Source organism: Podarcis gaigeae (assembly GCF_964106915.1).
Source record: "Podarcis gaigeae genome assembly, chromosome: 8".
Lineage (NCBI taxonomy): Eukaryota > Metazoa > Chordata > Lepidosauria > Squamata > Lacertidae > Podarcis > Podarcis gaigeae.
In genome coordinates, this window is record NC_139684.1 from 32873501 (window position 1) to 32885845 (window position 12345).

At 46.3% G+C, this 12345-nt stretch overlaps 1 protein-coding gene across 4 annotated transcripts in view; it reads right to left on the reverse strand.

Annotated features, from left to right (window-relative positions):
* Positions 1-6816: 6816 nt before the first annotated feature.
* Positions 6817-12345, reverse strand: part of LOC310849783 (ATP-binding cassette sub-family C member 12-like) — a 57502-nt gene continuing 51973 nt past the window's right edge. For all 4 annotated transcript variants that reach the window (XR_014567087.1, XR_014567088.1, XM_083750443.1 and 1 more), the window contains 2 exons: positions 9859-10023; positions 6817-7978 (listed from right to left, as the gene is read on the reverse strand). Coding sequence is in view for 2 of the 4 variants with exons in the window: in XM_083750443.1 (XP_083606569.1) it covers positions 7886-7978; positions 9859-10023 (258 nt within the window). In the remaining 2 variants the exon portion in view is untranslated. The remainder of the gene's footprint in view (positions 7979-9858; positions 10024-12345) is intronic.

Genomic DNA, 12345 nt, shown 5'->3' on the forward strand with positions numbered 1-12345 from the left:
GGCAAACCTGGAGACTTCAGGTCAGCCCGGTGGGGTCCGGCAGCTCTATGGTTCATGTATGACACTCTGAGCTGACTGAACCAAGACTGGGGAACCTGTGGAACCCAGCTGTTGACGGATTCAAACCAGAGCCGGCTCACCCATTACACAGGATGAAGCACCTGCCTCAGGAAGTGGAAGTACAAGAGGCGGTGCTCTGACCAGAGCCGTCTTTCCCATAGGGCTTAGTGGTGCATTGCGCCAGGGTGCCGGCCTCTCAGGGGCGCCCCAGCAAGTGGGGAAGCTGTGCGGCTTTGCCAATGGCCTCCCATTTCCCTGCACGCCCGTCAGCTGCACCCAATCAACCATATGGCTGGCGGGCATGCAGCTTCCCTCCCAAGCCTCTGTGGGAATTGCTCTTCCGCAGCAGCATGGGGGAGAGTTGCACCCCCCCCCAATGGCTGGCAGTGCGCAGCTCCCCCCCCCACACTATCTGTGGTAATTTGGGGGCGCTGGGTGGATATTTGCACCCCAGCGCTGCATCTGCTAAAGATGGCCCTGGCTCTGCCAGCTGCCCCACCGCTTCCACCACCAAGACGGAGGCATTCCTGCATGCGGCATTGCCGCTCGTCAAGGGTGGAGAAGCCAAGCAAGCACTTTGAGGAGCACCCTGGTTCCCACCAAGTTTGGCAAGGTGTTTCTCTGCTCCATTTGCTATTCAGCTCCACCACCACCCCATGGGAAAGCTGTTCCATTTGCTATTCAGCTCCACCACCACCCCATGGGGAAAGCTGCTTGGCAACACTTCAAGGAGCATCCCAGGTCCTGCCGAGTTTGGCGAGAACCAGTGGCATGCGGTGCACCTCCATCCCTAAGCTGGGTAGAAGCCTCCTGGGCTTTAGGAAGGAGGCGCCAGGTCTCTGATGGGATACTGGATCCCTTCTGCCTCCTTCCCAAAGCTGGGTGGGCTTGGGGAAGGTGGCAGGAGGGGGACATTTAGGGGACTAGCCTAGTTCCCCTAGTCTAGTGATTGCACGCCACTGGCTAAAGCTGGGGAGCAGAGGCACCAGAAGTGGGCTGTGGCAGGCCAGGAGGTGGCAATTCTCTTTCACCTCAGGTGGTGAAATGGGACAGGCTGCAATTGATTCCAGCTCCCATCAGCTCCAGCCAACACTGTCTGTGATCAGGGATGATGGGAGTTGTAGTTCAGCAGCATCAGGGCAGGAGGCGCAGTTCTCCTAGCCTTCATGTAGAGTGATGGTGTGGTGCTAAGATGAACTCTGCTTCCCTGTGTCAGAGCTGTCACTCTGTCTGCCAAACCAGTATGCATTTGCACCCTCACCCAGAAACGCCTCTCACCCCACCCCCATTGCAAATGTGGCACCCATCAGCTGAATGCTGGAGGGGTGGGGGAAGCAGGGATGCTAAATTCACGGCGGCTTGAAATGCCAGGCTTCTTGATGGGCCTTACGGGGAATTTGCTCTCTGCTATACTGCAATTATGGTTGCTGTCACATCAATCTGCCACCTCCCCCACCCCTCCTCCTCCTCCTCCTCCTCTTTGCTGGAGCTGCTAAAACGACCCTGTTTTTCATTCTGATCAAGGACCAGAATTTCTACAGCATCAGGCATCTGCTCCAGGGAAACATCACTGCCTTGCACCCACGCAGTTTAAGAGAAAGGGAAAAAAGAGAATCAGCTGGCAATCCCTGTTTGCACTCACTTTCCTGTTTTTCTTCTCACATATTTTATTTCCTCGTCTATTATCCTTTATCTTCACTTCATATTGCCAGGACTTGGAAATCGCTGCTATACATCACTGTCATCCGATAGCACAGCTCCCCTTGTGTCAATGTCAACCAGGCATCAAGCAACTAACCTGCTGTTATGGGTCCTCATCGGCTTTCCCCCTTCTCACTGTTGCTTCACTGGTTTCGACCCTTGCTTCCTGAGTTTGTAGCATGGGTGATTTCTGGGTTTGGCACCCATTCACACTCAGGTAGGGCTTCCTCTTGCCAGTGGCAGGTTGTCTCGCCTACTGATCATCTCACCTTCAAACGCTGAAACAAGGAATTAGTCTGTGGCAATACCAGAAGCCAATGCCTACCTGGAGAATATTTCATTGAGGTACCAACTGAACTGTTTACTTAGTACTGAATAAGGTTGCCAGGTCTGGAACAACCCAGATCCTGAGATTTTAGGGGCAGTCCTTGGAGATGTCATGGGCAGTGGTGGAGCTTCATGCTCCGGCACCGGGGGCGGAGAGCAGGAGGGACGGGGCTGGTGCCCATTCTGGGGGCGTGGCACCAGCGTGGGCAGGGGGCAGCCACGATGGCACCCCCCCGGGTGCCACCCTGCCGGGGATGGTGCATTCCCCCTGCACTCCTCTTCCTCCGCCAGTGGTCATGGGGATGGGTCCTGGAGAGGGAAGTTAATTGGGAAAGGGGAGCAGAGGACAGCCCACCCCCCAGGGACTATTCTATAATTTGCAGCTGTCTCCTGCCCTATTAGTGAACCTTTGTTTGCTGAGGCTGCATGCACTGCACACATTTAAAGCACATTTAAATCCACATTGAATCCTAAGCTCTTATCATTTCAAGCCCATGTTCGAAGTCTGTCCCAGGCCCAGAGAAATGATGGCTCTGCACTGTGTATGCACCATATCTTCAAAGCGCATTTAAAGCACATGTCCCTCACCCACAAAGAATCCTGAGAATTGAAGTTTGTTAAGGGTGCTGTGAATTGCAGATCTGTAAGGGGTAAACTACAGTTCCCAGATTTATTGATTTATTGTGATGAAGCTAAATATTGGAAGATTCGGGACAGATGAAAGTAAAGACTTCTTCCCACAGCATGTACATAAACTATGGAACTCGCTCCCATAGGAGGTAGTGATGGCCCCCAACTTGGATGACTTTTAAAAAGGATTAGAGAAATTCATGGAGGAAACTGATATTGATGGCAACTAGCCATCAAGGCTGTGCTCTGCCTCCACAATCAGAGGCAGCAATGCTTCTGAATGCCAGTTGCTGGAAGCCAAAAGAGGTGAGAGGGTTCCTGTGCTTGGACCTCATTTCTTCATAAGCATCTTCATAGGCAGGTGTGTGCTGCCTCTCTCTTTGAAACTAGATTGGTCTCACTTGGATAGTAACTAGCTAAGTTTCATATTTGGCTAGAAACTGTAATTATCTGCAAGATGTAATTGCTACCATGCTTATATCTCCAGCTTTTGCAGATATGTATGTTGTGGAAAATCCACGTTGAGAGTTTTTGTTTCTTGAGGTTACAGACACAATATTTTGAGCCTCTTCTGCTCAAAATATTGGGAGCCCCAAGCAGTGCTAGAAGCTTAAAGAACAGCACATGGAGATGACTCAAAGGTTATAGTCAATAAGAAAGATTGTGTGCATATGCAAAACATGCATATATTTCAAGTGGGCAAGTTTCCACAAACTAGTGCTGACACCAGGTTCTGGGAAGGGCAAGACACTTTCAGTGCCCCCCCCCCCGACTCTCCTTCTCCTGGAACTGTTTGGAAGTGTGTTGCACTAAGTTCCACAGAACTTGTTAGTACGTGTTCCTAGGACTGCATAAATTTATGAAGACATTACAGGGCTCAGGAATATGTTGTGATCTTGAAGGTGACTGAGACGATCCCAGGCTGGCTTGATGGAGTTCATTTTGCAGCAGCGCAGATTCTGTGTGTTTATCGGGGGTTTTTGCTGGCATTTCAAGGCATGATGAGAGATTAGTCAATGTATTGACAGCCATTGTTCAAGCTGGCAGACGGTTGCCAATAAATGCATTAAGGGGAATCTCTGTTGGTATACTGCACCGAACTGCCAAACAGGAGCTGCGGCAGGAGGTATGAGCTGCATGTTGGGGATGGAAGGGAGCGGTGATTGCTTATTATTTCATCTCTGTCGCTGCCAAAGCCTGTTGCTCTGTTTCTCAGGGAAAACTTAGCTGTTAGCTATGCTATGGAACTATAGAACTTGCTCCCACAGGATTAGATTTTTAAAAAGCATTAGATAAATTAATGGAGGAGGGAAACCCAGCCACATTGTTGTTGTTGTTGTTTAGTCGTTTAGTCGTGTCTGACTCTTCGTGACCCCATGGACCAGAGCACGCCAGGCACTTCTGTCTTCAGCCACATTGGCAGGGTATAAATAAAATATTATTATTATTATTTATTATTATTATTATTATTGAAACCCAGACAGATGGGTGGGGTAATAATAATAATAATAATAATAATAATAATAATGGCTACTAGCCATGATGGCTATGCTCTGCCTCCAGTCAGAAGCAGCAGTTCTTCTGAATACCTGTTGCTAGAAACCACAGGAGGAGAGAGGGCTCTTATGCTCAGGTCCTGCTTGCTGGTTTCCCACAACATCTGGTTGGCCACTGTGAGAATATGCTGGACTAGATGGGCCACTGGCCCGATCCACCAGACTCTTCTTGTGTTCTTACATTTTTACATGTTTTCCATATTATTTAATTCCAGAAAAAATCAGTTTGAGGGAGTTAGAGAGGCAAAATTTGGGGTGGTCAACGGGCATGCAGTTCTTTCTTCAGTGGTTGGGCTCACCTCCTTTTATTCTGACTGGCTGCAATCAAGAGAAAGGGTGAGAAGACGTTTTCTCAGTAGCCGAAAAGTCTTTCATGCCGATTTGGCAGCTCTGGGACACTGGAGACAGGATCCCTGCTGCAGAAATAGCAACAGTCCTTTGACCTCTTATGACACCCTTGCTGCTGCCGTATATTAATACCAATTTCACTCTCCAAATGTAGCCAAAACAGCACCATCCACACTCGAGGGAGGTATGAGTGGGCTTGGAGAAAAGCAAGGCCTTTGGCAGAAAAGGGTGGGGGGGTGGAATGGAGTATCCTGGGAAGGGAGACGTGCTTGACTGGCTGGGCACCTGGATTGGTAAACTCCACTCTGTCACGTTTCTGTTGCACATCAGAACTGTCCCCTTCAAAACACTCGGGGTATATCTCCAGCTCTCAGGAGGCCATCTCCTGCCATTTTCTCCCACTGATGGACCATCTGATGGGCTATTATCCTAACAAACAAATTGTCAGCCAGCATCCCTGGCTGCCTCCTCTGATAAAGCATCATTTTCCCTGGCTGGTGGGCTGCTCTCCTTTGGGAACTTCCATCCCTGTGGATGAGTCATGCAGCCAGTATCAATTTAGCAGAGGAGGGTTTGCTTTCCTCCCTTCAGCTCTTGATGCTGCTGAAGCTTCTGAAGGCATCCAGATGAGACTCTTGTCATTGTAGCAATTGTGCACTATCCCTTAGGCATGCAATGTAGAGCTTCAGTATCCATTAGGAGCATTTTAGATTCACACCCGGAGCTCCGCTTATGGCTGCTCGGAAACAGCTTTTGCTCTTTTTTTCTGTTCTCCTTAGTGCTGGCGAGAAACAAAAGAACGTCTTTGTGAAACGATTGGAAAAAGAGAGAGAGAGAAAAGATACCTGGGGTAACTCAAAGCCAGGAATTAATGTAGAACCTGAGCCAATTTGTGTAATAGAGATACACACAGAGCTGGCAACCTGGGAGCTTTCAAACCATGGAAACAGACAAATATTAACTAAATTAATATACTCAGACTTCCCAACAAGACTGTTTATCCCATGTGAACAGCCATAAGATATGTCAATTTAACTGAGGGTGGGTATGCATTGCAGTGCTGCTGGTCTTTAATAACTCAAGAGCCACTGAGATTGTCTTTACTGGTGTGGGAATTCACTTACCACCTAGAGGTAACACTAATAAACAAAATGGAAATTATAAACGTATTGGTGTATAAATTTACAAAGCCCTGAGCAACTTAGGCTTAGGGTACCTCAGTCCATCTCCCTAAACTCTTATATCCCAGCTCAGTCACAGAGATCATCTGCAGGAGTGGCGCTGGTGCCTCCCTAAGTTAATGAGGCTCATTTGACAACAATGAGAAGTCCTTAGTGCCGTCATCCTGTGACTGCCCTGCTGACAGAGTCTCAGCAGCCACCTTCTGTGTTAACTTGTAAACACCTGCTGAAAACTTTTCTAATCCTTGGGTAGCTGCCCTCGGCCCCAGGACCCTGGCAGCAGACACCCCGACACCTGCAGTTAAGTCATACATCAGGATGTGGAACATCTTTCGGCCAGAGGGCCACATTCCCTTCTGGGCAACCTTTTGGGGGCCACATGGCAGTGAACACCTTCTCTCGGTCCCACCAACACTGGAAGCACAGCTGGTGGCAAGAGAGAGACTTTTCTTCTCCCATATTGTTAGGTTTGCCATATTTCAAGAAGTAAAAATCCGGACACAGTTGAGCTGTTTTTTGGCCAACTCCCTCCCAGAAGAGGTCCCTCTTTGCTGTTGTTCCACTGGCAGGTTAAGACCTCCCTGTTAAGATGGATCCTTGAAAACTGAGGTGCAGGTGTTGCCTATCGCTGGGCTGCTGTCAGGAGAAACTGTATTAATTGCTGGGTCTAAATGTGTTGGGTTCTGAGGTATTTTAACTATTGTTTTCACTAGTTTGTTCTTATTAGTTTGTATTATATAATGTTTTTAAATGTCTTAAGCTGCCTTGAATCCCAGCTTGGGAGAAAGGCAGTACAGATTAATAATATAATATAATATAATATAATATAATATAATATAATATAATATAATGCAATATTGATGCTTTTGCTTGTAGTACTGTGCAGAGAACAAAAGCATATGTTTGCAACAGTGGGCATGTGCCAACATGAAATATGACTTTTGGAAATAAGAAATTGGTATGTGATAATTCCAAAACCTATAACTGCAAGAAAAGTGAATTAACAAGTGATGTTACAGTGGACGGTATTCTTTACTGCATACTTCAATGACAAACTACAAGAGTGCTTCCTCCATTGGAGCCTATGTATCTTTTTCTCTTCTCTTCTCTTCTTGGAAAACAGATCACATGGTAGACAGAGAAGTGCTGGGCACATTGCAGCCAAAGGTAAGCGTCTGGTGTTCTGTTTTGTTTATGGATGATTGATTCCAATTGGTGAGATAAGCATATACTTACGTTGTTCCGGTTGAAATCTATTGGATCCTTCAGGTGCTCAACAGGCTGGTTTGCATGGGCTCCTTTTACCCAAATACGGCAGTGCATTTTCCTTGCAAGCACCAGATACAAACTAAAGGCAGAAGCTGTACCCAGCTAGGCTGCTTAAATCCCACTGTAGTCAATGGAATTGAAGAAGCCCATCTGCTTACAGTATGACAGCCAAATAGATGAATTGTTCCTTTAAAAACCAGCCGGAATTTTTCAGCTGTCTAAGTGATACGTGGTGGTTCTGATCCAACAGAGACCGGTTGCCACAAGTTCCACTGAAATTCCTGGGACTTGAGTTAGTTGTAACTAACTCGTTGCACTGATTTTGGTGGGGCTCAGTCACATCCTACCTTGGCTGAGTTGCAGCCATTGTGACTATGCAGTGATCAGGTCTACATCATTTGCCTTTAAAGGTTGTATGGAACGTACAATGTTTAACTGTGGTGGGGTGCTAAGGGTGAATACCCTCTGGTAAGTCTGCCGATCATGTTAGCACCCTCTGAAAATGTGCTGATCCAACACACCATATTAACAGGTTTCCCTGCAGGTGGGCTATATTTTTGAATGAATTCCAAAATCAGCAGTCCAATGCCATGTGTATTTGCAAAGTCCTTCTTGCTCCCCTTATTTAGTTCTTAGTTTCAGCTGCCCCTGGTTCTATCAAGCTTCAGAGTTTGCCCTTAAATGTGGCCTTCAGTGAAGGTTATCATATTTCTTTGTTGGCAAGACGTTAGATATCTATTCTGTTCTTCCTGTCCATATTAAGCCTTCTTTTCTCAAGTCCACAGAGAAAGCACCATTCAATATTTTCATGTCCTAGGATCCGACGTTGCTTGTAGCAGCTAGGAGTGATGCAAATGCGGAATTGGGTTTTTGAAGGAGCTCATCCGGTTTGCCAAACTCCACTATCTGAAAGTCATTGGGAAAGAAATTGAACAAATGTCAGGTGCGTTAGCAAATGTCAAGTATGAAGCAAGAATACAGTGCAGTTGGGGTCGTTTTTTTATGAGTATCCTATCATGTGAAAATTGCCTTGGGGAAGGGGAATAGCAATGGGGGGGGGGGGAATATATAGTACAGTAATAGGGAAGAAAGGATTTTCTCAGTTCCGTTCCTTTATTGTGGGTTTGCTTTGCCCTGGTTTTCAGTTGTCTGTCAGAGGATTTCTAAAATTAATTGTGGAGTGTGCAGTTTGCCTACAGCTTTCAGTTCCTTTAGATCCTTTAGTTTAATGTGCCCCAGTCTACATTACTGATGAATACGTGTGTGTGTACACACACACACACACACACACATATTTACACTTTTAAAAAAAATATTGGTAGCATCATTTACCCCAAAGTAAGCACAAAGACTTACCATTCCTGAAAATAATCACATTGCCTTAGAAGGCTATTTCTTTGATGTGCTAAACTTGTATGTTTTTCTGCCATTAGACAAGATGAAGCAACAGGCAGCAAGGTGTTAGAGCACAGAGCTATGCCGCCATGCCAGCCTCTGCCCTCAGGTTTGCTGGAGGAAAATATCCCATTGCCAGCATTGAAATGGGATGGGAGAGAAATTTCATTCAGTCTCTGCGAATGGAATGCTGTGAGTGGGGTGAGCACCATCTTACCCTTTGCCTCAAGAAGAAAAATGTATTGGGCCATCCCAGCTCCCTCTGTGAGGTTTCAGGTGTCATGCTGATTTCCAAAGCTGAGCTAAAACCGTATTTGCTGCCACCAGGAGATCAACAATCTTCCTTGCATCATCTGCAATCGGTGCCTCCCATTTAAAATAACCCACTATATCAGTCCATGCTGCTTATGTGAAAGATTGTCCCTATTATATCCCACCAATAACATCAATTTTTTATATTTAAAAAATGTCCTTGCCCTCTTTGGACACTCAGGTTTTGCATAATTTGGGCCTGGTGCTTAGCAATAGACTTCCAGGGCAGGATGGCTGCTCCCCTATGGCCACTGGAGACCTGGAGAGGCAACAAGAGCAATGAAAGGGCAAGGGGGAGGACATGTTACGACACTGTTCCCCTGGGGCAGGGGTGCCTAATCTGTGCCCCCACCCGATATTGCTGGACTACAATTCCAGTCATCATCCCTGAACATTAGGAGGCCAGCAGTTAGCCACACCTCCCCTGGAGCACCCAACAGCGTCTCCAACAAGAGATGCAAGAGCAAAGGTCCGCTGATATCATCTGCCATAGAAGAGCTATGAGACTCAAAGGAACTGAGACTCTTGCAAAAGCTTTAGAAACTATGTTTAGAAGATAGCTCAATTCCAAACCATTTTTATTGGTCCTCGGTAGGAGCTATGAAGCTTATTATCATTATCATTCTTGTCAGGTGTTGGTGTGGTTGCTCAAGAGCAAACAGGCAAGACTCTAACCTGTCTTTTTCGGGCTTTATTATTAGTACAAACTATTTACAGTGCAGAGTGTTGCAAGTCCATGTCTGCTCAGTCACCAGCAGAATCTGGGAGTGGGCGGTCCTTATACCTTCCCCAGCATAACAGTCGTTATGCCAGAGTGGGCACTGGCAAAGGAGGACTTGCCTCCCCTCTGCTTTGCTCAGGCTCAGTGTTGAGGCTCTCCCTAGCATCTTCTGGTCCCTGCACCCCCTCCCCACTGGAGGTGGGGCTTCCCTCCTCGCCAGAGGAGGAACTACTTTGCAAGATCTTCGGAGGCTCCCTGTAACACAACTGCCCTTCCACCTCTCGCCTCTGAGCTGATGGCAGTTCCCTGACAATTATAATTATAATTATTATTATTATTTACTTCTATGGCTACGTACCTTCCCCTTATCCATCACCAACACACGGTCACACTCATGGATGGTGTTCATACGATGAGCAATGGTCAAGACGGTGCAGTCAGCAAAAGCTTCCCGGATGGTCTGCTGAATCTGCACATCCGTCTCGGAATCGATGGATGCAGTTGCCTCGTCGAGAAGTATTATCTGCAGGAGTAATGATGTTTGCATTAACAATTTTAGAATATAGCCACACATACATCCCAGCAAGCATTGCAGAATGCTGGCAAGTGGGAACCATCACATTTTCGCAGGCAAAATGTCACAGGGCTAAATTTGCCATCGCTCTTCCCTAGGTGGGGCACACCTAGACATGTGTAAATATTAGGCCATGCGCCAGATTTGGTCAAATCCCATTCAGATGTTCCAGAGGTCAGCCAGGGCTTCGAAAATCCCCCGATACATTTCATAGCAACAAAGAAAGAGTGACAATTGGGGGCGTGTTTCTAAGACAAATTTACGTAAAACACCTCATATAAAACCTGCAGTTGATAATAGTCATTCCAGGTTAGCGTTTCCCAAAGTGTGTTGTGCATTCTCCTGGGCGTACACAAAAGGGTTTCAAAGGGCATAAGGCAGAATTTTTATTTTATTTTACTTGACCATAGTTGTTTTTAGCTACACACGGCAATTAAAAATAGTATTATTAGAAGCATCCCCAAATTACTTTTGCTTGAAAAGGGGCAGGGCAGTAAAACTGAACTCTTAAAAAGGGGATATGAGGTTATTGTAAGCTTGGGAAACCCTGCCCTAGGGCAGATAATCAGAAGTTGTTTCATATACGAGAAGAAATGGCAATATATGAAACAGGAACATATATTAGATAAAATGTGTAACGTAATGGAAAAATGTGTATTAGGTGAAAAGTATGGTGTTATGCCCTATATAAAAGGGATGGGTATAAAAACAACATGGAAGGGAATGTGGGAAGTCAAATTATAAGAGAAACGTATAACAAATTTGAAGTTGAATAAAATAAAAGGAGTTGTTTCATATACAATAAACATCCAAACACATTTCAGTCCGAAACAGCCTCTCTCAGTGGGTCTGCTAAGGTCTTCGTTCTCATATACCATTAAAAAGAAAAGAAAAATTTGATGCCTTTCAGTTCAATTTTCCAGACATAACATAATGATAGAAAGCCAGTGGTGTCCCTGCTTGGGAAACCAGATACTGCCCTTTAACAATGGTGGGAGTAACAAGCAATACACATCAACATTCCCAAATGGCAGAGAGACACTGCCGTGGACACAGACTTCGCAAGGACTCACAGACACCCATTGGAAATGGGCAACCAATTGGAAATGGGCAACAGAATGAAGTATGTGCCACCTGTGCTTGGGAAAGAGCCACGCCTTGGTGGTAGAGCATTTGCCTTGCATGCAGAAGGTCCCAGGTTCAATCCCTGGCATCTCCAGGTAGATATGAAACCCTGGAGAGCTGCTGCCAGTCAGTGTGGACAACACTAGATAGACCAATGGACCAACTTGATATACAGAAACGTCTGTTGTTCTGAACTGTGTTAGAGACATAAGGACTGGGACCCAGAAACAAGCCTAGAGGCAGTGCAGCTGGTGAACACCCAGTGCCAACTAATAATTTGGTTTACAGGTTTCAAACAAATCATGGCTTCCCAGTGTTTGAAGGAGGGACGTGGTGAAGTTTTTCAGCATTCAGGAGGATCTGACCATGGGGTCACGAAGAGTCAGACATGACTAAACGACTAAACAACAACAAGAAACCAATACTGGGATTCATTATTAGCTAGGGCAGACAAATCCGACATCTTTTCAAGAAGGGGGAAAGGGCAAGGGGGTGTGCTAGTCATCTAAAGCAATAGCACCACCTTGCTTTTAGGGTAAGGATGTCTGCTCAGGTAGCAGCACCAATAGAGAAGGAAGCAGGACCCACCCACACCAGACCCTCTGAAACATTTGCAAATATTTGCAGTTGCTTTGACAAGTTCCGTGATGGTGGTGTGTCATCATGATGAACGTGAAATGTGCCCCAAATTTATTATTATAGCTCTTGAACTGTGCTATAATTTCAGCAGTTTGTCATATTAATGAGGCAACATAAATCAGTGCAGCAGCACAAATAAAGCGGGGTGGAAGTATCAACACAGCAGGGGAGGAATGAATGGGAAGAACATTTGAATGAGGTCCAATAACAGAAAGTTATTGAAATCGGCTCTGGGGGCTCTGGCAAACTCAGGAACGGAATGTAAAAAAGAACCCTGGCTGGATCAGGTCGAAGGTCCACCTAGGTTCAGCATCCTGTTTCTTGCAGATGCTTCTGGGAAGGCCATCAGCAGGATTTCAAAAGGAGCAGGTCTCTCTCACTCATCCCTGCAAGCAGCTCTGCTGTCAGAGGCAGTAAATGTCCCTGGGTACCATTTGTTGGTGGGACGTGGGTGGCACTGTGGGTTCAACCACAGTGCCTAGGACTTGCCGATCAGAAGGTCGGCGG